At 43.9% G+C, this 25086-nt stretch overlaps 2 protein-coding genes across 2 annotated transcripts in view; both read right to left on the bottom strand.

Moving 5' to 3' along the window:
• Positions 1-1585: 1585 nt before the first annotated feature.
• On the bottom strand, positions 1586-3748 carry Hax1 (HCLS1 associated protein X-1). Its single transcript, XM_013015059.1, has 5 exons — positions 3600-3748; positions 2828-3081; positions 2464-2651; positions 1925-1976; positions 1586-1792 (listed from the first exon to the last, which is right to left on the bottom strand). The coding sequence occupies exons 1-5, from the start codon at positions 3656-3658 to the stop codon at positions 1659-1661; spliced, it is 687 nt and encodes a 228-aa protein (XP_012870513.1). The 5' UTR covers positions 3659-3748; the 3' UTR covers positions 1586-1658.
• A 1409-nt stretch (positions 3749-5157) lies between these two features.
• Positions 5158-25086, bottom strand: part of Ubap2l (ubiquitin associated protein 2-like) — a 68917-nt gene continuing 48988 nt past the window's right edge. Inside the window, exons 17-27 of the mRNA XM_013015029.1 lie at positions 21040-21214; positions 20640-20712; positions 19663-19858; positions 19487-19575; positions 18034-18087; positions 16376-16457; positions 15256-15473; positions 14840-14945; positions 8757-8824; positions 7061-7258; positions 5158-5778 (exon numbers count right to left, since the gene is read on the bottom strand). Of these exons, the coding sequence (XP_012870483.1) occupies positions 5683-5778; positions 7061-7258; positions 8757-8824; positions 14840-14945; positions 15256-15473; positions 16376-16457; positions 18034-18087; positions 19487-19575; positions 19663-19858; positions 20640-20712; positions 21040-21214 (1355 nt within the window). The 3' untranslated portion in view covers positions 5158-5682. The remainder of the gene's footprint in view (positions 5779-7060; positions 7259-8756; positions 8825-14839; positions 14946-15255; positions 15474-16375; positions 16458-18033; positions 18088-19486; positions 19576-19662; positions 19859-20639; positions 20713-21039; positions 21215-25086) is intronic.

Below are 25086 nucleotides of genomic sequence, written 5' to 3'. Positions count from 1 at the left end.
CTGAACTCTGGGCCTGGGCGCTGTCCCTCAGCTCTTCAGCTCAAGGCTAGTGCTCTACCACTTGAGCCACAGCACCACTTCTGGCTTTTTTTTGCTAATGTGGTGCTGAGGAATTGAACCCAGGGCCTCAGGCATGCAAGGCAAGCGCTCTACCACTGAGCCACCTTCCCAGCCCCCAGGTCTTTTTGTTTTTGGTCATGGGGCTTGAACTCTGGGCCTGGACGCTGTTCCTGAGCTCTTCAGCTCAAGGCTAGGGCTTTACCACTTAAGCCACAGTGCTACTTCCAGTTTTCTGGTGGTTACTTGGAGATAAGAGTCTCACTGCCCAGGGTGGCTTTAAACCTCGATCTTCAGATCTCAGCCTTCTGAGTAGCTAGGATTATAGGCATTAGCCACCTGTGCCAGCATGAGATAGGATCTCTTAAGACCAAGGTTGGTTCTGAACTCCTGGGCTTAAGTTAACAATACATGCCTTAGGCATGCACTGTTTTTAAGGCTGAATAATATTCTCATGTATATATGCCACATTTTCTTTCTTTGGACACTTAGTTGACTCAGTCTTGATTATGTGCAATGTTGCCATGAACATGAGAACAGAAATATCTCTTCAGCATAATTTCATTTTCTTTTTTTCCTGAAGGCTAACTGGGCCTGAACTCAAGGCCTGGATGCTGTCCCTGAGGTTTTTCACTCAAGGGTAGCACTGTACTACTTTGACCCACAGCTCCACTTCCATTTTTCTGGTGGTTAGTTGGAGTTGTACAGACTTTCCTGCCTGGGTTGGTTCTGAACTCAGATCTCAGCTTCCTGAATAGCTAGGATTATAGATGTGAACAACCAATGTTTGGCTTTTTCTTTTTTATGCTGGCCCTGGGACTTGAACTCAGGGCGTAGGCCATGTCCCTGAGCTTTGTTTGCTCAAGGCTAGTACTCTACCACTTTGAGCTACAGTTCAAATGGTTTTTAGGTGGTTAGAGATAAGAGTTTCAAGGACTTTCTGCCTGGTCACCTGAATAGCTAGAATTATAGGCCCAGTTCTACTTCAGCTTTGTGGTGGTTAACTGGATATAAGAATCTCACAGACTTTCCTGCCCAACCCGGCTTTAAACCAGGATTACAGGCTTGGAGCCTACAGGGCTCATTCTCATTTTTTATTTTTAAAAATTTTTTTTGGGGTCTGGTCATGGGGCCTGAACTCTGGGCCTGGGCGCTGTCCCTCAGCTCTTCAGCTCAAGGCTAGCACTCTACCACTTGAGCCACAACACCACTTCCAGCTTTTTTCTTTTTGCTTATGTGGTGCTGAGGAATCGAATCCAGGGCCTCATGCATACAAGGCAAGTGCTCGACCACTGAGCCACCTTCCCAGCCCCCAGGTCTTTTTGTTTTTGGTCATGGGGCTTGAACTCTGGGCCTGGACGCTGTTCCTCAGCTCTTCAGCTCAAGGCTAGCACTCTACCACTTGAGCCACAGCACCACTTCTGGCTTTTTTCTGCTTATGTGGTGCTGAGGAATCGAACCCAGGGCCTCATGCATGCAAGGCAAGCACTCTACCACTGAGCCACCTTCCCAGCCCCCCAAGCACATTCTTAATATAACTTAGAGATATGTTAAGGGTTTCTTTACACAGGTCCCTCTTTGCAGGGCATTCCTTAGCTGCTTCACTCTATTCCTTTCTCCCAACTCACCCCATCTGGTTTTGTGATCTTGGTCACAGAGATACTCTTGAAGTAGGACTTGGGCTGAGGCTGCAGAACAGGACCAAGACCTTCCTGGGAAACCTGGGAATCAAGATCTAGAAAGGCAGAGATGCAGAACCAGAAGAGAATGTCATAGGGGAACAAAATGGAGTACAGCAAGAAAGAACTTTAAGAAGAACTCCAGAATAACAAGGGATAGTCAATGCTCCCTCTCCTTGTAGACTCACCATTGTCCTCTCTGGCTCTAGGATGGGGAGTCACAGGCCACATATCATCAAACTGTAGAAGAAGCCATACATAGTAGATGAAAAGACACCTTCCAGACTGAAACCTGAAGGGTCACATACCCCAAAATACTCCAAAGTTCCAGAACCCTTTTTCCCCAGGAGAAGTAATTCCATTTAGGATAGCCTTACTACCAATTCTTCCCTCTTGGTTGTTTCAAATGCCCCTTTAACCAAGAAGCTTTCCTGAACCTTGTCTGTCCTCCCCCCAAGAATCTTGTCTTATATCTAAGAATCATCTCCACCTGAAGAAGTCCTATTTTTCTCCAAAGCAGCTTACTATAGAAAACCGGTTTGAAAGTATAGGGCAATGAAGGAGCACTGGCCTAGCAATGCATGAGGCCTTGAGTTCTATTCTATCCCCACAGCACAATTAGAAAGATAAAATAAGAAGCTAAATACAATAAGTGGATGTGGTAGAATTGATTCTAGCCATTGTTCATTAGTGGTCTCTCACTTTATGCCCAGATTTAAGTACTCACCCTATGAAAAGGTCTCGGGGACCCCCAGTCTGGTGCTGGTTTGGAGGTTTCAGTTCTTGTATCACTCTCCAAGGCCCCCCCAAAGATCTTGGGCTGATGACTATCTGGGTATTTAAGCATTGAGTCCCGAAGCGTCTGCCCCTCCCGCAGTCTCTCACCAGGTGTCTCTGACTCAGGACCTGGAAGTTCTGCAAAAAGGCGGCACATCGATGCTGGGGTGGGAAAGGACTTGGGCCCTTTAAATCTCCTTGAAATCGTCAGTCTTGTCAACACATTCCATCCCCTAACTACTCCCTGCAAGCTCTTTACTTCACCCACCAACCTATTAGCAAACATGAGTTCTCCCTCAGGGAAATCCACACACCAGGAGGGCGGGAAGGCAAGGTCCAGGCTCCCATCTCGCCGAAGATGCTACTGAAATCGCGAACGAGTTCATCAAAGCCGAAATTATCATAGAAACGTATCCCTCCTCTTGGGCTGAAGCTGAAGCCAAATTCCTCTGGGGGCTGAGAACCACCAAAACTCGAGCTCCCAGGACCCCATGTGGCTCCTTCTTCCTCGTCCTCATCATCCTCATCTTCATCTCGAGTCATCCCTCCAAAAAAGGGATCCCTGTGGCTGAGGGTGGAGGCAGGTAAGGCACCAAGACTTCAGCCCCACTTATGGCATAGAATCAACGCAAAATGGGACTAGAGTAGGTGGGCTGGGAAGCTGGGGTGAATGTTGGAGGAACAGCTGTCAAGTCAAAGCATTACTGCTGATAGGTCTTACTGGGTTTTCCTCTTCCTCTCGTCTGTCCTAACCTCCCAAATCCTTTCCGTGTTTTTCCGGTGACCCCCGCCCCTTCCATACTTCCCAAGGGCCTGCTCACCAGCTCCCGTCCTCTTCCTCAGATCCCCATTAACGTCCCCGCCCAGGTCCCTGTGGCATCACCCAACACTGGTGAAAAAGGTGTAAGGCGCCGTTTCTCCTCCTAACGGCCGCCATGGTTACGGTTGCGTGGTGACTACTCAATGTGGCGACTTTCGTCCTCTCCTCCAGAGTGGGAGCAGAGGAAGTTTCCCCCAAAATACGACGAAGGGGGCCAAGCTTTCTCCAGAACACCCTTCCCTTGTCCAGCCCAGAACTACTCTCACCTCCGAAGTCCAGAAAAGCCGAAAAAGCCCCGGAAGAGGTCGAACAAGCTCATTCCCATGGCGGGACCCGGACCCTTGAGACCCTCCCGCAGCCCATTCGCACGCAAACACCGCCGAGATACGCCACCGGAAATTGTGAGGCGTCCGCCGGCACTGTCGGAAAGCAAGCGCGGGGCGCGGCATTATCGTAAAGCAGCCGTAAGGCGAACGAGCGAGGGGGGCGGGGCTGACCGGATGGAAAAGCTTTGTCGTTCACCCAGCCTTGCGCTCTCCTGCGAGGTATGGGTCGGGCTCTCTCCGGCGGTTCACCTCCCTCTTAGTGTTTTTAGCCCAGCCGATCTGCTCGACAGGCGCTTCGGGTGGAGACCAGACGATTTCGCCAGAAGGCAGCCCTCACCTTACCAACAGACCTGTTTGAAACCCCTTTTACCCCACTGGCCGCCCCCGGGCGATGCCACAGGCCGCTACCCTCTGGACTCCTAGACGTTTGTTTTCTCCAGATTAACGTGGGTAACTTCAAATGTTAGATGGACTGAGTCAAAACTCCTTCAAATACAAATTCAGAAGCACAGAATAAAAACAAGGGAACGCATGAATTCATTATTAGCTACTACGGAGTCATGACCATAAAGGATTCTTTAATATTTCCAAACAGGCTCTCTATAACCAGCAAGATAAAAAAATTATAAAAGCTTTATAGTCAAGCAGGGATGTTACTCAAGCGTCCTAGAAAGGAACAAAGAATGTGAGGCTGTAAGATTTCCTCCTTCCAGCAAGTATGATGGAATGTCTATAATCAACTACGGGGGAAAGGAGGGTCTCCAGAGGCAGCCATATGGCCACATCCCATTCTTAAAAATGACTTAGAAGGGGATGTGGCTCAAGCAGTTAGGGTGCCAGTCTGCCAAGCCCAAGGTTGAAACCTAGTGCTGACCAAATCCCTTTTAATACTGATTTTCAAAGCCTCTCTTTGTACCCCATCCCAAACCCATGTCTTGCCCTAGACTCTAATGCCTTTGCATGGGATTAGGTATATTTAAGCCACAGAAAAGTACTCAAGAAGCAAATATTTAGTATACTCATGTCAGGAAGGACCCCAAATTTGTTTTGTCAGCCAAATGCAAATATTGCCCTCGAGTTCTTCTTAGTTTTATTTGTCTGGAACCATCAAAGCCATACGTATGTATTTCAACTCCATAAAGCCATTTCCTTGAAATGTTTCTCAATTCTTCCACAATCCTCCCCCTTCCCATCCAATTTTCTATCTCTTCCCTTTATGGCCTTAACTTGCTGTAGATGTGGCAGTTTCTGGAGGCAATGAAGATTTGTGGTGATTCTTTCCAGTTGCACAGGTTGTGAAATTCTTAGGGGTGAAAGGAATCCCTTCACTAGCACATTAAGGTCAGAGGAGTTCTGAAAGGGCAAAGATTTCATTTTATTCCACTGCCTTCGGGACCTAATAGAGGCCCAGTTCGTACGGTAATACTTATTCACCAAGCTGGTCATCGACGAGACTGAGGATATCCTAGACGGAGCAAGAATGGGCAGAGGCTGAAGGTAGAGTTTTTGTTTTATATATACAAGACACATTAATCCATTAAATTTGAAGACACAGTACAAAAAAAAAACACTTCAACTAATTCATCTGACAATGCTGTTCATATTCATGACGCCATTTTTTGTTGTTTTGTTTTCCTAATAATAAAGGAGGAGACTTAGGGCTGTTGGGCTGATATATATTTCGGGGTCCCCCTCCCCACCTCACCCATACACCACCAGGATGAACAGGAAGAAGGAAGGTCAGGGCCCATAGCAAAGTTTCATAATCTTGAATGCAAGGGGAGAGTAGGAAGAGGAAAAGGAAGGAAAAAAAAAAAAGAGAAAATACAAATCCTATAATACATACAACAGGGTGGGGATGGTATGGGAATGGGACAGACATGAAGCAGAGGCGTGGGGTGGGCCGCTGGGTGGGAGGCTGAAGAATCCCCCCACATTCCTTTCTCTCTTTGATGCTGTTTCCATAGTTTCCAGGCTGAGAAGCCCTCTCAGAAGATGGGACCGGGAGAGGAGGGCCAGGGCCTCAGTTGGCCCCCCAGCTGTAGCTGTTGTAGGCAGACTTGTTGGTCTGGGGCTTCTGCGGGATGGAGCTGGTCTGGCTACGTTGCCCGCTGCCCGTCTGCAGGGAATGGGAGGATGATGGGGAGGAAAAAGGTGTCTAGTTAGTGGGACCAATCTGTAACATCTTTAGGTGGAAATGTGCAAACTGTCTTGCTTTCTTATTCCCCTTACTTCAGACCTATATGAAATTAACTTCTGAACCATAGAAAATTGGACTTGATAGCTAGTAGAGCTCCTCTCTACAAGAACATAGTTAATATTTAAACAGGGGAAAATGAAAAGAGGATAAGATATTTTTGCATTCTATCTTCTCTACCCCTCCCACTCATTCCACCCCTGGTCTGGAAAAAAAAAAAAACCACAACAACCCACAACTGAGAATTATGGCCTCTTGGAGGTGAGTGATCACAAGGTGATTTTCATTGATCTCCATGAATGCCTCAATTTAGAAAGCCATCTTTAAAAGGAAAAAAAAAAAAAAAAAGCCCTCATTCTAGCTCTCCAGCCACCTGTGATGGAGCTCTTGAGCAGTCTCTTGCACCACCCTGCAGATCTACCCACCACCAACATCTGTGAGCCCAATTCAGGCAAAGCAAAAGAGAAGAGTCTGATGCTTCAAGCTCCAGATGCTGCCCCAAGAATCTTTTTCTGGTAACCCAGTGTTTTCCAGAGCTAAGGAAGGGGAAAGATAAAGAGGGTGTTGAGGAGGGGAGGAAGAAAGAGGATGGGGAGGCCAGAGAGCTCAGCAAAGTGTTTGTGTTTGTGTATCCTGTTTTGTGACCACTTAATCTTTTCTCTTCAAGTTTTCTGAGGCTGTGGAGGTGAAATGGGGACTAAAAAGGAGTGGGTTCAAGCATATCATTCAGTTTCATTACCTGCTCCTCCTGCTGGCGCTGGCAACAGAGAATCATCTGCAAATATGGTAGCTGAGGCAGAACCAGGATATATGGAAAATAAAGGGACAAACTTTGACAATAGAACTCCACCATTAGAAGGGAAAGCTACAATGTCAGGGAAGAGGGAAGGCTGGGAGAGGTAAAGGGAAGGTGTGACCCAGGGCTGATGGGATGAGGACAACGGTGCCGTGGGAGGAGGTGGAGGAGAAAGGCATCAAAGGAACTGAGCAAAAAAGGTTTTAATCTGGCCCATTCTCTGACATTTCCCTTGCTGGCTGCTCATGTTATGTGCGCTTGTGTCTGTATGTGTTGTGTGCCCCTGGCTGGCACTGGGGAGGATTGGGTGAAGGTGGTGGTAAGGAAGGGTAAGAAAAGGAAAGGGGAGGTAGTTTTAAGGGATAGGAAGGAAGAGGAAGGGAAAGGAGAGAGGGGGAGGGCTGTTACCTGGCCATCCTGCTGCAGGTGATGATGAAGGATCTGGGAATGCGGCTGCTGATGGGGGGTCAGAATGTGCATAAAGGGGGCAGGTGGGTAGGCAGCAGCTGTGGCCGGATTTATGGGCCCTCCACTTCCTAGGGCTGAAGGCAAGTTGAAGGAGGCAGCAGGAGTACCGGAATGAAATCCTTGTTTCTCAAAGGACTGCTATCCAAGCAAAGAGTAAAAGGGGTCAACAAAGGAAATCCGGGTACTTCTGAGCCCAAAGTTCCCTACCCTCAGAAGGAACAGTGCACTTGAAGTTAAGATATTCAAATCGTCAGTTCTACCTCTGTGCATTAATTCCATCATGATTGTAGGCAAATTATGGTCTCTTAATCCTAAGTTTCCTCACTTAAAAAAAAAAAAGGGCACTACTGAACTTTCAATTATAAGGATCAAAAAGGAGGATGAACATGAAAGAACTCCTTAAAATCTAATGCTATATATGAATATATAGAAATGTGCGAACTCCTCTTAGCCTTCCTGCCCCAGTAGTTGGGTAGAAATTAGAATTCAGATAGTTCAAAGGAAATGAATAGGGTTTAACATGGTGGCCCAAGATTAAGAAGGCCAGCCCAGGCAAAATGTTAAGACTCAAGTCTCCAAAAAAAAAAAAAAAAAGGCCACAAAGGGTGGTGATACTTGGGAAGTGAAAGGAGGGCTATGGCTAAAGGTCTGCCTAGGAAAAGCACTGAGAACCTACCTGGAAAACATGAGAAAGCAAAAGACCAGTAAGGTCTTGCCTATGAATTCCCTCCAAGTTCCTAATACTTCACAACAAACTTATTTATGCTAACTGGGGAATAAACATTAAGAATTACACCCAGCGCTGGTGGCTCACGCCTGTAATCCTTGCTATCAGGAGGCTGAGATCTGAGGATCATAGTTCGAAGCCTGCCAGGGAAGGAAGTCTATGAGACTCTGATTAACTACCAGAAAACTGAAGTGGTGTTGTGGCTCAAGTGGTAGAGCACTGGCCTTGAGCTGAAGAGCTCAAGCACCTAGGCCCAGAGTCCAAGCCCCATGATTGACCAAAAAGAAAAAAAAAAGTGAATAACACAATAACAAATGTCTCATTTTCTTTTCCCACCACCAGCTTTTTGTCATGGGTTTACTCACAAAGAATGGAATGAACTAGTTTCCTTTCATTTTCTGCATTTGTTCCCTTGGAAAGTGAGGAGAGGTTGGAATTGGATAGGTAAAAGGGTCGAGACAGTCGCCCAATGACAAGTTTCAAGTTACAGGACTCACCTACCTGTTATGTTTCTTATTTTTTTTCTGTGAGCTAAATTTACACTCCTAGAGAAGCTAGTCTACAGATCATTCATTTAGAAAAGTTAGACTGGGTTTCTGACCTCTCCAACTGTTCTTGCCCACTTTTTTTTTTTTTTGCCTTGCTAGCCCTGGGCACTCAGGGCCTGGGCACTATACTGCGCTTCTATTGCTCAAGGCTAGCACTACCATTTCAGCCACAGCACCACTTCTGGCCTTTCTGTTTATGTGATACTGAGGAATCAAACCCAAGGCTTCATGCATGCTAGGCAAGCACTCTACCACTAAGCCACATTCCCAGCCCCTTGCCCACTGTTTTTCTATAATTGCAACTGCACTGCCTCTAAGACCATCTCTCCTTTTTTTACTTCCATCCAAGCCAGGCACCTACCTGGGTTTTGGAGTACACAGAACCCGAGATATCTGGCACGCCTGTGTTACTGGAGGTGACTGATACACCTAGGGGAGGAAAAAGACATGATTAGCTCAGCTAGCTGCCTGGCCCCTATTCTCAAGATGAAGTAATATCTATGGCCTTTGTAGCAACAGCACTGCAAGGGAATTTCACTGATTTTCCACTCTCAAGTTCTGAGATATAAGAATTCATGACACAAAGGCTCCATGGTCTTTTCACTTTTGGAGCATATGCACAAGTGAAGTGAGTTTTTAAAAAAAATTTTTTGAGAACAAGATGACATATTTTTAATAGCTCATTAGTACTTATTGATTTTGAATCACTTCAAAGCCAAAGAAGATATAACAAATTTAATATCCATTTCAAATAAACTCTAATCAATCTTGCCCTTGAAAAGTAGGGTAGACTGGTCTTCTATTCTGAAGAGATAAAATTTGGGGTTCAAAATCCACACCTTCACAGAAGGTTAAGTAACAGAACAGTCCAATTTAGTGCTCAAGAGCATTCTTACTCTCACCAGAGAGCCTTAGCTCACTTAGTGATGGAGCTTGTAAGCTATGTCCTAATGATTTAAAGGGCTAATACAAAGATGAATTTCCAATTATACAACTCAAACACTATGGGGAAAAAGGAAAAAGAGAAAGGGATAGTAGCCCATGTGGAACATAAAAAATGTCATTTTAGTTACTTTAGCTTCTCCATGAAATAAAAGCTCAAATCTATAACATAGCTCACATTTCCTGTTAAAATTTCCCTCCTACCAATTTAAGACAATCAGAGTAGTAAACCCCTCATTTTAATTTATTCTCAAACTAAAATATAGATTACACTCTTCCTCCTGAGAAATAAAGCAATGGGCTAAGGAGATAAGCTACAGGATAAAGAATTTACAATCTCTCTTGAGACACTTTAAACAGATTTGCAAAATAAGTGGTTGAACTAAAACTTGAACTATAATTTTGAAAAGATACATTAGGGGATGGGAATGTGACTTAGTGGTATAGTGATTGCCTAGCATGCACGAAGCCCTGGGTGCAATTCCTCAGTACCACATAAACAGAAAAAGCCAGAGGTGGCACTGTGGCTCAAGTGGTAGAGTACTAGTCTTGAGCATAGCAGAGCCCAGGTCCAGAGTTCACATCCCAGGACTGGTTCAACAAAAACAGGGGCTGGGAAGGTGTCTCAGTGCAGAGTGCTTGCCTTACATGTATGAGATCCTCGGTTCAATTCCTCAGCACCACATAAGCCGAAAAAGCCGTAAGTGGGCTGTGGCTCAAGTGGTAGAGCGCTAGTCTCAAATGAAGAGCTGAGGGACAGCGCTCAGGCCCAGAGTTCAGGCCCCACAACCAACGAAAAACAAAATAAATAAATAAAGCTGGGTGCCAGTGGCTTACACCTGTAATCCTAGCTACTCAGGAGGATGAGATGAGATCTGAAGATTGTGGTTCAAAACCAGCCCGGGCAGGAAAGTCTGCAAGATTATCTCCAATAAACCACCAGAAAAATGGAAGTGGTGCTGTGGTTCAAGTAGTAGAGAGCTAGCCTTGAGCTGAAAAGCTGAGGGTCAGCGTCCAGGCCGAGTTCAAGCCCCACAACTGACCAAAAAAAAAGGTCACATTTGTGCTTATGGCCTTAGACCCTACCTTCCAGAGGTACACTCCTCTAATGTTAGTAACACTGATGGAAAAGTGTTTAGAAGCCCTGGTCCTAGTGGCCCAATTACAAGTGAGGAGTCCCCCATTCACCAACAATTCAACAGCAGTCCTTCAAACTCCAGGACCCAAATCCAACCAATGTTCAGGACAAATGCTGCCTTCAAAAGTCATGTTCACCTGGAATAATAGAATCTTCCCAATCAAAGTGGCATCTTGGGGGGAGAGGGAATTGAGGTTTAAGCTTAATAGTAGAGCACTTGTCCAGTGGGAGGTAGTGGGTTTGATCTCTAGCACAAAAAGGGGGGAAGAAAAAGAGCATCTTAACTTCCCACATGCTAAAATCCAATTATTTATTTATTTGGCCTAGGGACTAAACTCTGGATCTGGGTGCTGCTCTTCAGCTCAAGGCTAGTGATCTACCACTTTAGCCACAGTGCCAATTCTGCTTATGTGATGCTGAGGAATCAAACCCCAGGGTGCCTCATGCATGCAAGGCAAGCACTCCTATCACTGAGTCACCTTCCCAGCCCTAAAATCCAATTTTAAAGGGAAACAAATATAAACTATGAAAAAGAACAGAACTATAAGTTAGACATGGTGGCACACTCCTGTAATCCCAGTACTTGGGAGGCAGAAAGATTTTAGTTCAAGACTAGCCTGGGCCTATACACAGTGAAATACTGTCTCAAAAAAAACAAAACTACAAAAATCAGAGAAAAAGACTTCCCAACTTCAAAGTAAGATGTATACTTTAAATGCACTTAATGGGAATGATACAACAAAACTCTGAAGGACCTTAGGAGAACTTTTATCCCTTTCCCCCTTTTTTTCCTTTCCCAGCTGACCTTCTGGCAAAACACTGGGAGTTTAGTTATTGAAAAAGCTAAAGTTAATATTGTTCGTGTGGAAGGGTTAAAATAGAAAGTGGAACACACAAACTATAAATGGGACATTTATTTAAAGATAAACCCAGAGATAACGATCTATCTACACTTGATCTATATACAGTGATCTATCTATCAGTTAGGTACCCTTTGCAAAGTTGAGACTAGGTTGCCTACAGAGAAGAGAATTAACTAACTGGATCCTCAAGCTGGGTGGAAGGGGAAATTAGGTTCTAATATGCCCCTGCCCCTATCTTGTCTTATTCTTAGCTAGCTAAATACCAGTTTCTAGTCCACAAGACTTAAATTGAATATAGGGTTGAAGAGACTATAAATGCAGGAAAAACAAATAGTAACCGTAAACATTAAGAGAACCTAGAAGTATTTGTTTCTCTACTTTCTTCCAACATCAGAATGTCCTGCCTATTTCCATCCTTAAACAGTAATATCATTCCAATACAATATGAGTGATTGAGAGGAGAATTAAGACTCCATCTCTTCTATTACAGCAGTCCACAGAAAAAGTTGGTCACCCTCAACAGAATGAAATTATTCCAGAGGGCTGTGGAGAAATAATTACAAGGAAATCTGAGTAGTATGATTTCCAGTTAACTAATAGTGATGGTCTCAATGCTCAAGTAAACTAAAGGATTGGTGGTGTATTAGTGAGTAGACTTAGTAGGGACTAGAATTTCTAGTCAGGATGTCTACCCAAACCTCTCTTATGCATCCTTACTACACACACAAGTACAAAACAACTAATAAACAAGAATCTCCAAGAAGGCATCAAAGAACTGAGAACAATGTTCCAGGTGAGCTAGCTGGCAATGTTCCAAAGCCTGAATCATCAACAAAGTGATTAGTTATGATTTTATCAGATCTCAATTAGCCAGTCTGTCTTTGGGAACTAGATGTAGAAATGAAGCCTTGGAAGATAGTTCCTAACAGATCTGAACACCATCTCTGCCTTTCACCATGAAATGGCACTCTAAACTTTTTTGTCCCTTCCCCTCTGCACTTGTCACAGGCAAAGGGAAGATCTAGATAGAAGAGTGAAGACATTTAAGCAGGAGGAGTTGAGTTTGTTTACACATACTTTCTTTACCAGCCAATCAACAGCTGGAGACTGAGGCTACTCCCCTCCCCACACCCGCCCTAAAAAACCACTGCACCGGAAAACTAAAAGCTCTGTGGCTATGCTAGCATTTGACTGAAAAGACCACCCTCCACCCTTCATCCACAGCATTAATTGGTTCCTAGTGTCCAGAAAGACATTCACGGAAAGAACGCCAGAGTTAGCTAAAGAAATACCACAGTTTATTGAAGACTACAAATATTTTTGTTACAAGTTGGAACTACATGCCTTTCAGAAATCAAAAGCAACAGCAGGTGTGTGCATTGATGTTTCAGAGGTGTTGCACCGCTTGGACTCAAAATGGGTAAGACAGGGTCAGACACATGGGGGAAGAGGGAAATGGGGGAGAGGCAAGTTCAAAAGCCCAGAAGGTATCCACCAACTCATTTTCCCCAAGCCACGCAGGCCATGGCCTCAGCTCAGCAGGCTCTCCTCAGTGGTTTGGTTTCTGAAACAAGACTTCAGTGCAAATTTATACACACACATAAAACACAGCCCCCAGCCTTGGGCCAAATTAGCTCTCAGCCGTCCAGAAATGCTTGTAAGGGGGTGGATATTTTCTTCCTAAAAGGAATCAAATACACAAAAATATATGAATTTAGAGGTTGATGAAGAATAGAATAAGAGCCCTCTGTGGGGTTGGGAACTGGGGGAGGGGGTTCTAAAAAGGCTATTATAACAGGTTTCTGAAATCTTAAGGGAAGTAAGAAGTTAGGATATCCAGAATCGGACAGTCCAACTCTCATATTGTCAACTACTATCTCTTAAAATTCTTTTTTTTTTTTTTTCTGGTTGGTTGTGGGGCCTGAACTCTGGGACCGGGCGCTGTCTATGAGCTCTTCAGCACAAGGCTAGTACTCTACCACTTGAGCGATAGTGCCACTTCCAGCTTTTTCTGCTTATGTGGTGCCAAGGAATTGAACCCAGGGTCTCATGCATGCAAGGCAAGCACTCTACCACTGACCCACCTTCCCAGCCCCTGGGTATTAAATTTCAATGGGGCTTCCAAAGATTTTCAAAATTACAATAATGACACTAAATCAGATAACAATTAAAAAGATCTACCTATCTATCTGTCTATTAATATCTAGACCTATCAGCTTAAACTAATTATTGAAAACCATGGGTGAGGGTTTTTTTTGTTTTTGTCGGTTGTGGGGCTTGAACTCTGAGCCTGGGTGCTGTTCCTCAGCTCTTCAGCTCAAGGCTAGCACTCTACCACTTGCACCAAAGCGCCACTTCCGTTTTTTTCCTCTGTTTATGTGGTGCTGAGGAAGCATACCCAGAGACTCATACATGCAAGGTAAGTACTCTTCCACTGAGCCACCTTCCCAACCTGGGTGAGGTTTTTAATATCTTGCCAGAGCTTACTGGCTACTTCTTCCAAATTGCCATGAAACTAAGTTTTAAGGATAATTCTCAACCTCTAGTAATAGCAGCAATATTCTTCCCCATATTCACCTAACAGTCACACACAAAAAAAGTGGATGGAATTATGCCCAAACTCCTATACTTACATCTACCCTGCTAAAGTGAATCACAAATGTCAGGTATGAAAACAAGGCAAAGGGGCTGGGAATGTAGCTTTAGAGTGCTTGCCTAGCATGGATGAAGCCCAGGGCTCAATTCCTCAGTACCACATAAACAGAAAAGGCCAGAAGTGACGCTGTAGGTCAAGTGGCAGAGTACCAGCCTTAGGCAAAAAGCTCAGGACAGTGTGTAGGCCCGGAGTTGAAGCCCCAGAACTGGTAAAAAAAAAAAAAAAACAAAACACAAAAAATAAACAAGGCATAGTGTACATATCTTTATTATACATATGGAGAGGATTCCTATATTACCCTTCCTCTTAGATGTGCAAATAGGCTTTGCAAGACCAGCATACAAATGAAGGAATTGAAGGCTCCAATTCTCTCAGTCCAATTCTCACTCTACTGAGTATTCATGTCTACTCCTTTCTGTCAGTATATTAGGTTTTCTAGCCAAGGACCAAAAAGAGTTATATTGAAAAACTTAAGCCAAAGTTTATCATAGCCTGTTAGCTAAGAAGACATTAAACTCTTCTTTTAGTATTCTAGTATCATCAGTATCATACAAGTTAACACTTGCCTCCACTGACATCTAAGCAAAATTTTGGGGTTCAAAACAAGTCAGTCCAAATATTTTAATAACCAACAAATAACCCTTGAGCATTCCTCTCAATTATGAGTTATGAAATGTTGTCAGTATCGAGTTCTGTTGGTGCTGCTCCCAGAAACTCAAGTCAGCCAAGCACTAACAATCATTATGTAGAGAACAGCATACCCTCACCAACCCCGTTTTACCAGGAATCAAGTCTTTTTCCTAAAGTTCATTCAGTAATTAAGCCAGGGCCACGGGGGAGCTTACCAGTGTTGTATCCATGAGACCCATATCCACTTGGCTGTTGGAAAGGGGTGGCTGATGCATTCACACTGACATTCACACCATGCTGCTTAGAAGAGGTAGGAGCCACCTGAAGGAAAAAAAGGCCAGAACTTCAATGAAATGGCAGATACTGTCTATCCCCAAATGTTCTAACTCCAGGGGCTGGGCATTATCAGGTAAGGTTAGCTGGACTCCCCTTTTTAAGCCTAAGAGTAGGTAACTCCTCTTCTGATATCAGCAATTCAAGTTCCACTCCCCCTTCCCAGACCAGAAACAGACCAAAAGTGCCAACTGTTTCTCCTCATTCACTACCAAAGAGTCACCTAGCTTGAAAGCAACTAGGATAGTGTTCAGGGCTGAGATCCTTCACTACAAGGAAACTAAAACTAGGTACTCACAGGGAACACAGCAGGCCCATACTGGAAGGTGCTGGGGAGGCCCGGAACCCCTGTATAGTATGGCAGGCTGGTATAACTGTAGCCAGGAGGCAGCGCCGGATTCAGGAATGTCTGCTGCGTGGTGTGGTGAGTCTGCGTCTGGTTCTGTTGGGGCTGGGCCAATGTTGTGGCTGGAGCTGGAGAGGAGGCATCCCCACGGCCAAACTTGGTGAGGTCACCTGTGACAAGAGAAGCTCACTGTACATCTTTTACCACAATACCAAGGCAGAATTACTGGTCTCATCTCACATCATTCTAGGAGATCATATTCAAAGACTCAAGTTCAATTTCTTAAACTATGTTTTTTTACAGCTCTATTTTGAACTGCTTAGCATATATTTAACACAGCAGAAGTCAAGACTAATGTTGAGGGCTGAGGACATGGTTAAATGATATAGCATTAGGCCCTAGATTCAAATCCTAGCTCAAAAAAAAAAAAAAAACAACCCAAATCAAAGGAATAACCCCGCCCCCCCACTAATGTTGAATAACTACAATGTTATGCAGAGGGAGGTTCCTAGAACAAAGTTGTTACATAGTTTCTCTGCCAGCTTATTTTGTTTCATCTCCATCCCCTTTCTCCCCATCATATCATCATCAGGCTAGACTTTAAGGACAATGTCAGACCACAGAAAATAAAGTCAGCGATAACTACAGGGAGGTAAGAAAAATGAGGCTCAAAGCCTAATAGTGAAATAAGATTACCACTGTAAAGTACAGTGAGCAGAGAACATGGGCTAATTCAACCAATGAACCCTCTAGAAAAAGGTGAGAATAGCTGAGCAAACTAAGTTAAGGTATCATATGGAGAGACTAGGTAGAGGCTAAGGTTAGCAAGTATGAGGCCCTGGGTTCAATCCCCAGTACACGCACGCACACACGCACGCACGCACACGCACACACCACCTGCCACACGCTCATTTTTAGCAGGATGATGAACCTAAATCCCTCATTTGCCACATCTCTTCTACATGTCTACTGACGACCTTTACTTATGGCAGGAACTGAATGGGTCCCTTCTCACTATTAATCAGGTTTCTGCCAATATATTTCCCTTTATTAATCACTATCCCAGTCCTACCAGAATAAGGATTGCTGGCCAGGCTACCATCCCTTCCAGTCAGTGGAGTGGTAGGTGTGGGAAATGGGATACTGTAGTAGTCCTAGACAGAGAAATAAAAAAGCAGAGATTTAATAACATTCATTTTCCAGCCTGAGAACCACAGGTGAATGTTGGAGTACTGCAATTTATCAACCCACTGATTAAGCTGATAAGAGAAGGCATGAACTCCAATTACTCTGGCATACACTGTCCCCCCTACCTGACCATGATCTGAGTAAGGCAAGGTCTACGGATATGCCTTTTGGAGAACACATCAAGAAACAACATTTTTAAGCCTCCTCATAAATCTACACCAAATTTATAAATCTACACCAAAATTATTTTAAGAGGTATTTCCTCTATACAATCTTAAGTGCATGTCCAATAGAAAGCCTACTATGCTACTCAGGAGACTTGAGATCTGAGAGGATTGTAGCTAGAAGCCAGCCCAGGCAGGAAAATCCTTGAGACGCTTATCTCCAATTACCCATCAAAAAGCCCAAAGTGGTAGAGGACTAGCCTTGAGCAAAAGAGCTCAGAGACAGTGCACATGCTCTGAGTTGAAGCCTCACTACCTACCAAAAACAAAAACAAAAACAAAGGGCTGGGAAGGTGGCTCAGTGGTAGAGCACTTGCCTTGCATGCCTGAGGCCCTGGGTTCGATTCCTTAGCACCACATAAGAAAAAAGAAAAAAGCCGGAAGTGACTCTGTGGCTCAAGTGGTAGAGTGCTAGCCTTGAGCTGAAGAGCTGGGGGACAGCGCCCAGGCCCAGAGTTCAGGCCCCACAAAAAAAAAAAAAAAAAAAAGAATGGAAGAAAAAGAAAAGCAAAGGAGAAAATGATAGAAGCTGTAATGGCAGGGGGAAGGAAGAGAAGGTAGAGAAGAGAGAGAAAGGAAAGGAAGAGAAGAAGCAAGGCCAGGGACATGGTACACGCCTGTAGTCTCAGCTACTGGAGAGTCTGACACAGGAAGATCCACTTGAGCCCAGGAGTCTAGGTAACATGAGAATACTCTATCTATTTTTAAAAAGGGAAAAGGAGAGTAAAGAGTAAAGTGTTCAGCAGAAGAACACTTGTCTGGTCAAAGTCCTGGGTTTCAACCTCAAGTATTACAAAAAATAAAAATAGAACAGGAAACTGACATTAATAAGAAGTGTATGAATAGTGATTAGTCCACCATTTAAGCTGTGGGATATACAAAGTGGCAGATTGTGCTTAGCAGATGTTATGCACTAGATTTCATCCCAGCACCACAACAAAACAACACACTTTCAAGATATATTAGAATATAGGGATTTTTTTTGTGCCAGTCCTGGGGTTTAAACTCAGGACCTGAGTACTGTCCCTAAGTTTTTTTGGCTCAAGATTAGCACTCTACCACTTAAGCCAGAGCTCCAGTTCCAGCTTTTTCTGCTTATGTAGTACTGAGGAATCGAACCCAGGGATTCATGCATGCTAGGCAAGCACTCTACCACTAAGCCACATTCCCTGCACCAAATATAGGAATTTATAGGAGCAGTTTTAACAGAAGGACAAATTAGGAACTAGATAGTTATGTAACAAAAGTTGAATGTGTGAGATAATCCTTCCAATTTTAATTTTTAATGTTCATTCCAAGGCTCTACTCACATACTCACCAATGGAAATCTCGTCTGAAGCATTTGCAAGTCATCATAACCATAGACCTGTGGCTGAAAAATAAAGACATGTAACAGTATTAATGAGCACTGGTCATGATGGTAACAAAAGAAACTGAAATGTAATTCAATACAACATTCATTCTCATTTTTTGAACAAGACACAAATTATTTCCTTTAGTTTTAAGTAGGAAAAAAAAGTACAAAGAGTTTATCAAAAGATCAATGGAAAAGTTTTTGAAGCTTTCATGATCTACATACAACTGATTCAAACTAGGCTAGCCTCTGGGTACCAGTAAGGGAGACACAAGTACATAATAAACAGCCGGCTTTACTTTCTATTCTAGTAGTCTCTTGTCTTCAGTCTTCAAAATCTGGATTAAAGATAAAAATATTATTAAAAATTTTAAAAAAAAATCTAGCTTAAAATTTATCTCCTCTTGGAAGGATTTGATTTATTTATGTATTTATTTATTTATGTCAGTTGTGGGGTTTAAACTGGGCGTTCTCCCTCAGCTCTTCAGCTCAAGGCAAGCGCTCTACCACTTGAACCACAGCACCACTTCAGCGTCACTTCCAGTTTTCTGGTGGTTAATTGGAGTCTCAAGGGCTTTCCTGTCTGGGCTTACTTTGAACCATGTTTCTCAGATTTCAGTCTCCTGAGAAGGTAGGATTATAGGCGTGAGCCACTGGCACCCGGCAGGATTCATATTTTACTATTTTTTTCCCTCCAATTTTTGGGCACTAAGTGTTAGTGTTTAAAAAATGTATAATAGTGCTACTTGGGCATTTTATGTGCATGATGTTTACTTAGATTTCTTCTCCAAGGACAAAAACAGGTGTCTTAACTATCCTTTTTGGGTTTGTTTTTTTTTTGGTGCTGGTCCTGAGACCTGAACTCAGAGCCTAAACTTTGCCATTGTTCTACCACTTGAGCCATAGCTCCACTTCTGGCTTTTTGGTGGTTAACTGGAGATAAGAGTCTCAAGGACTTCTGTGTTCAGGCTAGCTTTTTGAACCATGACCCTCAAATTTCAGCCTCCCCACAGGCACCCAGCTATCCTTCATATCAATAGGTACTAAATACAAGGAGACCAGGGCAGAAGCCATTTATGCTCAGGATAGAGAACTCTGTTGTAGTAAGGTCAGAGCCAGCAAAAGATTGACACAATTAGGGAATTGATGCAAGTATAAAAAAATAATTCTCTAAGAAGCAGTCTAACCTTTGGGAATTGAGATCCAAAATTTGTACTTCACATACAGTAAGTATACAATAGAGGAAGCTCCCTTCTGAAAACTAGTTTTTCTCCAACACTACAAAGATTAAAAACCTGTTTACTTATATGTGACAAGTATTCATTTATTCTGTAATTACAGTCTTCCACCTGAAGGCAGAGCTATGAAGAGTAGACACACCATCTTCCCCTTGTGAAGACCCTTCTGTCTCACTTACTGGGTAGGCATGTAACAGCCCGGGAGCCATAATATATGGATTAGGCAACAACGGCGGAACCCCAGGAGGAAGGTTGGGAGGAGCTTTTCCTAAAAGAGAAATAACATTTTTATACTGCCACACAATTACTTACCTCTTCCATCCCAGAGGACTGCCACCCACCTAGAAAAGACTACCTGAAGTCGTAGCAACTGAGCTTCGAGTTGAGGCTGTGACGGTGGAGTTGCTGCCTAAACTGAGACCCAGACTACTGCCACTATTGAGACTGGAGGAGACACTGACCACTGGGGGAGGTGCAGAGACTGTGCTGGATGTGGTAGAGAAAGTGCTGGAGGAAGAATGGAGATTCGCCTCACTTTCCACACTTGTGTGCTTCAAAAACAGGGAGCAGTGGAATAGAGAGGGCAACAGTTAGTAACAGAGGTCAGCAAAGATAAATACATCATAGCCTTCATTACCAAACTTTCCTTCACTAAGTCCTATAAAATGAGTTACTAGCTCATGAGCAAGGAAAAGGATAAGATCTGACTTTAAACTTAAAATTATGTATCTGAGGAAAAAGAGACTCCTACACAAGTTTTACCTTCAGATCTTTCCCCAAGCAAATGTCCTTAACTCAGCTTAACTTCAGAAATAGATGTTATATTTTGCAATCAATTCTTTGACCAAAAGCTGTACCCTGACCTCTGCTTTATACTTTTTTTTTAATTTGGGGGAGGGGAGGGGCAAACACTGGGGGCTTGAACTAGACCTGGGCACTGTCCCTTAGCTTTGTGTCTCAAGGCTAATGATCTACCAGTTGAACCACAGCACCATTTCAGGTTTTTTGGTGGTTAACTGGAGCTAAGAGTCTCACTGACTTTTCTGCCTGGGCTGGCTTTGAACCATAATCCTCATGTATCAAACTCCTAAGTACCTAGTATTATAGGTGTGAGTCACTGATGCCCAGATGACTTTTGAGTTTTAAGCTCTGCAGTATTTCTGGTTTCTGTGGCTTCTCTTTGCCTCCCAGCACCCCTCCTTTGTCCTATAATCTCAATTCAGTAAATGTACAAAGTCACAAAGAGAATTTCAAAAATTCCCTCTGAGAACCTTGGGGTTGGATGTTAAAACTCTAAGAACCATTCATTGCTTCTCACTATGTCATAGTTACCAAAAGAGTGGATGTTGAAGTGCGCCCAGAAGATGTTGATGATGATAAGGTATTCGGCTGCGTAGATAATGTGCTATAAGGATAAAGAGATTGACATCAACAAAAGTGTTATGGCTACCTGACCCATGGTGCTTACATAAAGACAGAATACAGAAGTTAAGGAGGTATAAGATCATACAATAAACAAAAGGCAGGTATAGTAAGCACTTAAAGCAAGAGCTGATGTTGAAAGGGGAAAATAAGTATTCATCTGTTATCATTTCAAGTAACTTGTAGGTCACCCACTTAACACAAAAGAAGGGCTAATGTGGTCTCTATTATGTAGATGGCATAAGACAGGACCACAGAGCCCTGTTATTGAAACTCACCAACCTTAACCTCTATCCTCACCCCAAATCACCTGCTGTGTTGCGTGGTGGTGGTATTTGTAATCTCCTCACTGTGGCTTAACCCACCCAACGAGGATGAGTGCTGATTGGTTGTGGTCAGTAAGGAAGCTGCAGATACCGTTTCATTGAGAGGGGGGATACTAGAAGTAGAAGGTGAGTCAGATTTCACTGCAGAGCCTGTAGCACCTAAAAATGAAAAAGGACTATCAGGGGAAAAGAACTATTTTTTTTTTTTGGGTCCGGTGGTGGGGCCTGAACTCTGGGTCTGGGCGCTGTCCCTCAGCTCTTCAGCTCAAGGCTAGCGCTCGACTACTTGAGCCACAGCGCCACTTCTGGCTTTTTGCTTTTTTGCTTATGTGGTGCTGAGGAATCGAACTGAGGGCCTCATGCATGCAAGGCAAGCGCTCTACCACTGAGCCACCTTCCTAGACCTTATTTTTATTTTTTCTGATAGGTTGTGGGCCTGGGCACTGTCACTGAGCTTTTCAGCTCAAGGCTGGTGCTCTTCCACTTGAGCCACAGCACCACTTCCATTTTTCTGGTGGTTAATTGAAGATAAGAGTCTCACAGACTTTCTTGCCTGGGCTAGCTTTGAATAATGATCCTCAGATCTCAGCCCCCTTAGTAGTTAGAATTATATGTGTGGATTACCCACATGGCAGAAATGAACTATTTTAAAAGCAAAACGTAACTACAGTCCTAAATGAGATTGGGTTACACAGTAGAAAACTGTCTCTTAAAAAGCGAGGTGGTGGGCTGGGAAAGTGGCTCAATGGTAGAGTGCTTGCCTTGCATGCATGAGGCCTTGGGTTCGATTCCTCAGCACCATAAGCACAAAAAGCTGGAAGTAGTGTTGTGGCTCAAATGGTAGAGTGCTAGCCTCAAGCTGAAGAGCTGAGGGACAGCATCCAGGCCCAGAGTTCAGGCCCCACGACTGACCAAAAAAAAAAAAAAAAAAAAGAGGGTGGCCAGGGCTGGGAACATGGCTTAGTGGCAGAGTGCTCGCCTAGCATGCATGAAGCCCTGGGTTTGATTCCTCAGCACCACATAAGCAGAAAAATCCAAATGTGACACTGTGGCTGAAGTGGTAAAGTGTTAGCCTTGAGCAAAAGCTCAGAGACAGGGCCCAAGTCCTGAGGTCAAGCCCAAGGACTGGCAAAAAAGAAAAGAGAAAAAAAAAAAAGAGGCAACAATATTGAAAGTGTTTGAAGCAAGGTGAAGGGCTGTAATCTTAGTTACTTGGGATGCTGAGAATGAGAGGATTTTAAGACTCCTTAACCCATTACTGGTTCAATGACACATGCCTGTCTTTCTTTGCTATTAGGAAGACTGGAAAATTTTGGTTCCAGGCCAGCCTAAAAAAGTACCTAGAGGGGCTAGGAAGGTGGCTCAGTGGTAGAGCACTTGCCTTGCATGCATGAGGCCCTGGGTTCAATTCCTCAGCACCACATAAGCAAAAAGAAAAAAGCTGGAAGTGGCGCTGTGGCTCAAGTGGTAGAGTGCTAGCCTTGAGCTGAAGAGCTGAGGGACAGCACCCAGGCCCAGAGTTCAGGCCCCACGACCGGACCAAAAAAAGAAAAAAAGAATCACTATCCCACAATACTGTAAAATTTGTTGCTTATGTAATCACTTAATATTAATAAAAAATTATTTTAAAATACATAAAACAATTTTATCCTATTAAGAAATAAGGAAATGCAACAACCTTCAGTTTAATTAGAATTGTAAAACAATTAAAATCTGATTAACAAGGGCTGGGAAGGTGGCTCAGTGGTAGAGTGCTTGTTTGCATGCATGAGGCCCTGGGCTCGATTCCTCAGCACCACATAAGCAAAAAGAAAAAAGCAGGAAGTGCTGCTATGGCTCAAGTGGTAGAGTGCTAGCCTTGAGCTGAAGAGCTGAGGGACAGCGCCCAGGCCCAGAGTTCAGGCCCCATAACCGAACCAAAAAAAAAAGACAAAAAAAATCTGGGGCTGAGAAGGTGGCTCAGTGGTAGAGTGCTTGCCTTGCATGCCTGAGGCCTGGGTTCGATTCCTTAGCACCACATAAGCAAAAAGAAAAAAGCTGGAAGTGGCACTGTGGCTCAAGTGGTACAGCGCTAGCCTTGAGCTGAAGAGCTGAGGGACAGCGCTCAGGCCCAGAATTCAGGCCCCCTGACCAGACCCCCCCCCAAAAAATCTGATTAACATGTTGGCACTATGGCCACAAAATCTTTTGGCTTTTTGTTACTTTCAGAGAGGGTCTTAGAATACTGCTGATAAGGCTGGCCTAAACCAATGAACATTTCCTGTACAGCTAGGGTTATGGTGCACAGCAGTATGTACAGCTTATTAACTTTGTATTTTTGGCCTAGATAATCTCAAAACCTCAAGCTTCACAATTTCTACACCGAAATACAAACATGGGGGGCTGGGAAGGTGGCTCAGTGGTAGAGCGCTTACCTTGCATGCCTGAGGCTCTGCATTTGATTCCTCAGCACCACATAAGCAAAAAGAAGAAAAGCCGGAAGTGGCGCTGTGGCTCAAGTGGTAGAGCACTAGCCTTGAGCTGAAGAGCTGAGGGATAGCGCCCAGGCCCAGAGTTCAGGCCCCAAGACCGGGCCCTCCCCCCCCAAAAAAAATACAAACATGGACCTTGACATTCCTTAGCCTTTATCTTTACACAGAAAACATAACCACATACTGATTATTTTTTATTGTCCCAAAAGGAAAGTAATTTAGGAATAACTAATCTACTTTCTGTTGTTTCTGCTTTCTTCAGACTTTTCTACCTAAAAAACCTCTTCTGCTTAAGATAATGGGATATCTATCATCCTATTTTGGGAATTAAGTGTTGCCTGATGTGAGAATTGAAAATGAAGCTAAGAAATACCTTAAAAACTAACTTAGGGGGCTGGGAAGGTGGCTCAGTGGTAGAGCACTTGCCTTGCATGCAGGAGGCCCTGGGTTCAATTCCTTAGCACCACATAAGCAAAAAGAAAAAAGCCAAAGTGGCACAGTGGCTGAAGTGGTAGAGCGCTAGCCTTAAGCTGAAGAGCTGAGGGACAGCACCCAGGCCCAGAGTTCAAGCCCCTGACCAGACCACCACCACCCACCCACCGGACCCACCCCACCCCCACCCCCGCAAAAAAAAAAAAATTAACTTTGGGGCTGGAATGTGGCTCAGTGGTAGAGTACTTGCCTAGCATACATGAAGCCCTGGGTTCAATTCCTCAGTACCATACACAACAGAAAAAGTGGGAAGTGGCGCTGTGGCTCAAGTAGTAGAGTAGCTAGCCTTGAGCAAAAAGCAGCTCAGGGACAGTGCCCAAGCCCTGAGTTCAAGTCCCAGGACTGGCAATGATGATAAGAACAACAACAACTTTGATAGAAGAATGACTACCTGTGTATAGTTTAGGTGGTGGGAATTTCCTACTTACCATGCTATGATGAGAAAACGTGTTCCCTGAAGCAGGCTGTGATATAGCACTCTGCTTAGAATTACTAAATACCAGAGGCTGGGCCAGAGAAGGGGCCTGAGATGGATCCAAATTAGATGAATCATTCTCCATTGAAGATGGTGTCTTTCCCAACAGAACAGCAAGATCAATTCTAGCACAGAAAGAAGGGGAACTTTATTAATAATGACTGAACTTTCTCACATTCCCCAACAGATCACTCAGGCACTTACTGGGCTCACAAACACAAAGTCCTAAATGTTTAAAAAACCAAAATAACTGATACCTAAGAGTCATTATGGTATCTAAGTGAATTCACTGATGTTGCCATCAATAACAGTCATCTGTTTTTTTTTGTTTTAAAGATACTGGCTTTTCTTTCTTATATAGCCCAGACTGGCTTCAACTCACCATGTTCTCTTGCCTTAGTCTCAAAAGTGCTGGGAAGCCCAGCTTCAATGCTAGTTTAATGTAAACTCACAAAGTGGGTCGAAATGTTAAAACTAGTTAATCATGACTTTAATACCGAGTACTTATCATTAATATTTCTTTTTTTTTTTGTCGGTCATGGGGCTTGAACTCTGGGCCTGGGCGCTGTCCCTCAGCTCTTCAGCTCAAGGCG

Source organism: Dipodomys ordii, unplaced genomic scaffold, assembly GCF_000151885.1.
Source record: "Dipodomys ordii isolate 6190 unplaced genomic scaffold, Dord_2.0 Scaffold26, whole genome shotgun sequence".
Classification (NCBI taxonomy): Eukaryota; Metazoa; Chordata; class Mammalia; order Rodentia; family Heteromyidae; genus Dipodomys; species Dipodomys ordii.
This window is presented reverse-complemented; position numbering and strand designations above follow the sequence as displayed.

What these genes read in the sequence shown, in the direction of transcription:
- Hax1 (XM_013015059.1), bottom strand. Translation starts at nt 3,658, where the DNA reads ATGGGAATGAGCTTGTTCGACCTCTTCCGGGGCTTTTTCGGCTTTTCT. An exon ending in CTTGCCTTCCCGCCCTCCTG is followed by an intron (nt 2,652 to 2,827) that starts GTGTGTGGATTT and finishes GCCTTTTTGCAG; the next exon opens with AACTTCCAGGTCCTGAGTCA. An exon ending in TAGAGCCAGAGAGGACAATG is followed by an intron (nt 1,793 to 1,924) that starts GTGAGTCTACAA and finishes CTGCCTTTCTAG; the next exon opens with ATCTTGATTCCCAGGTTTCC.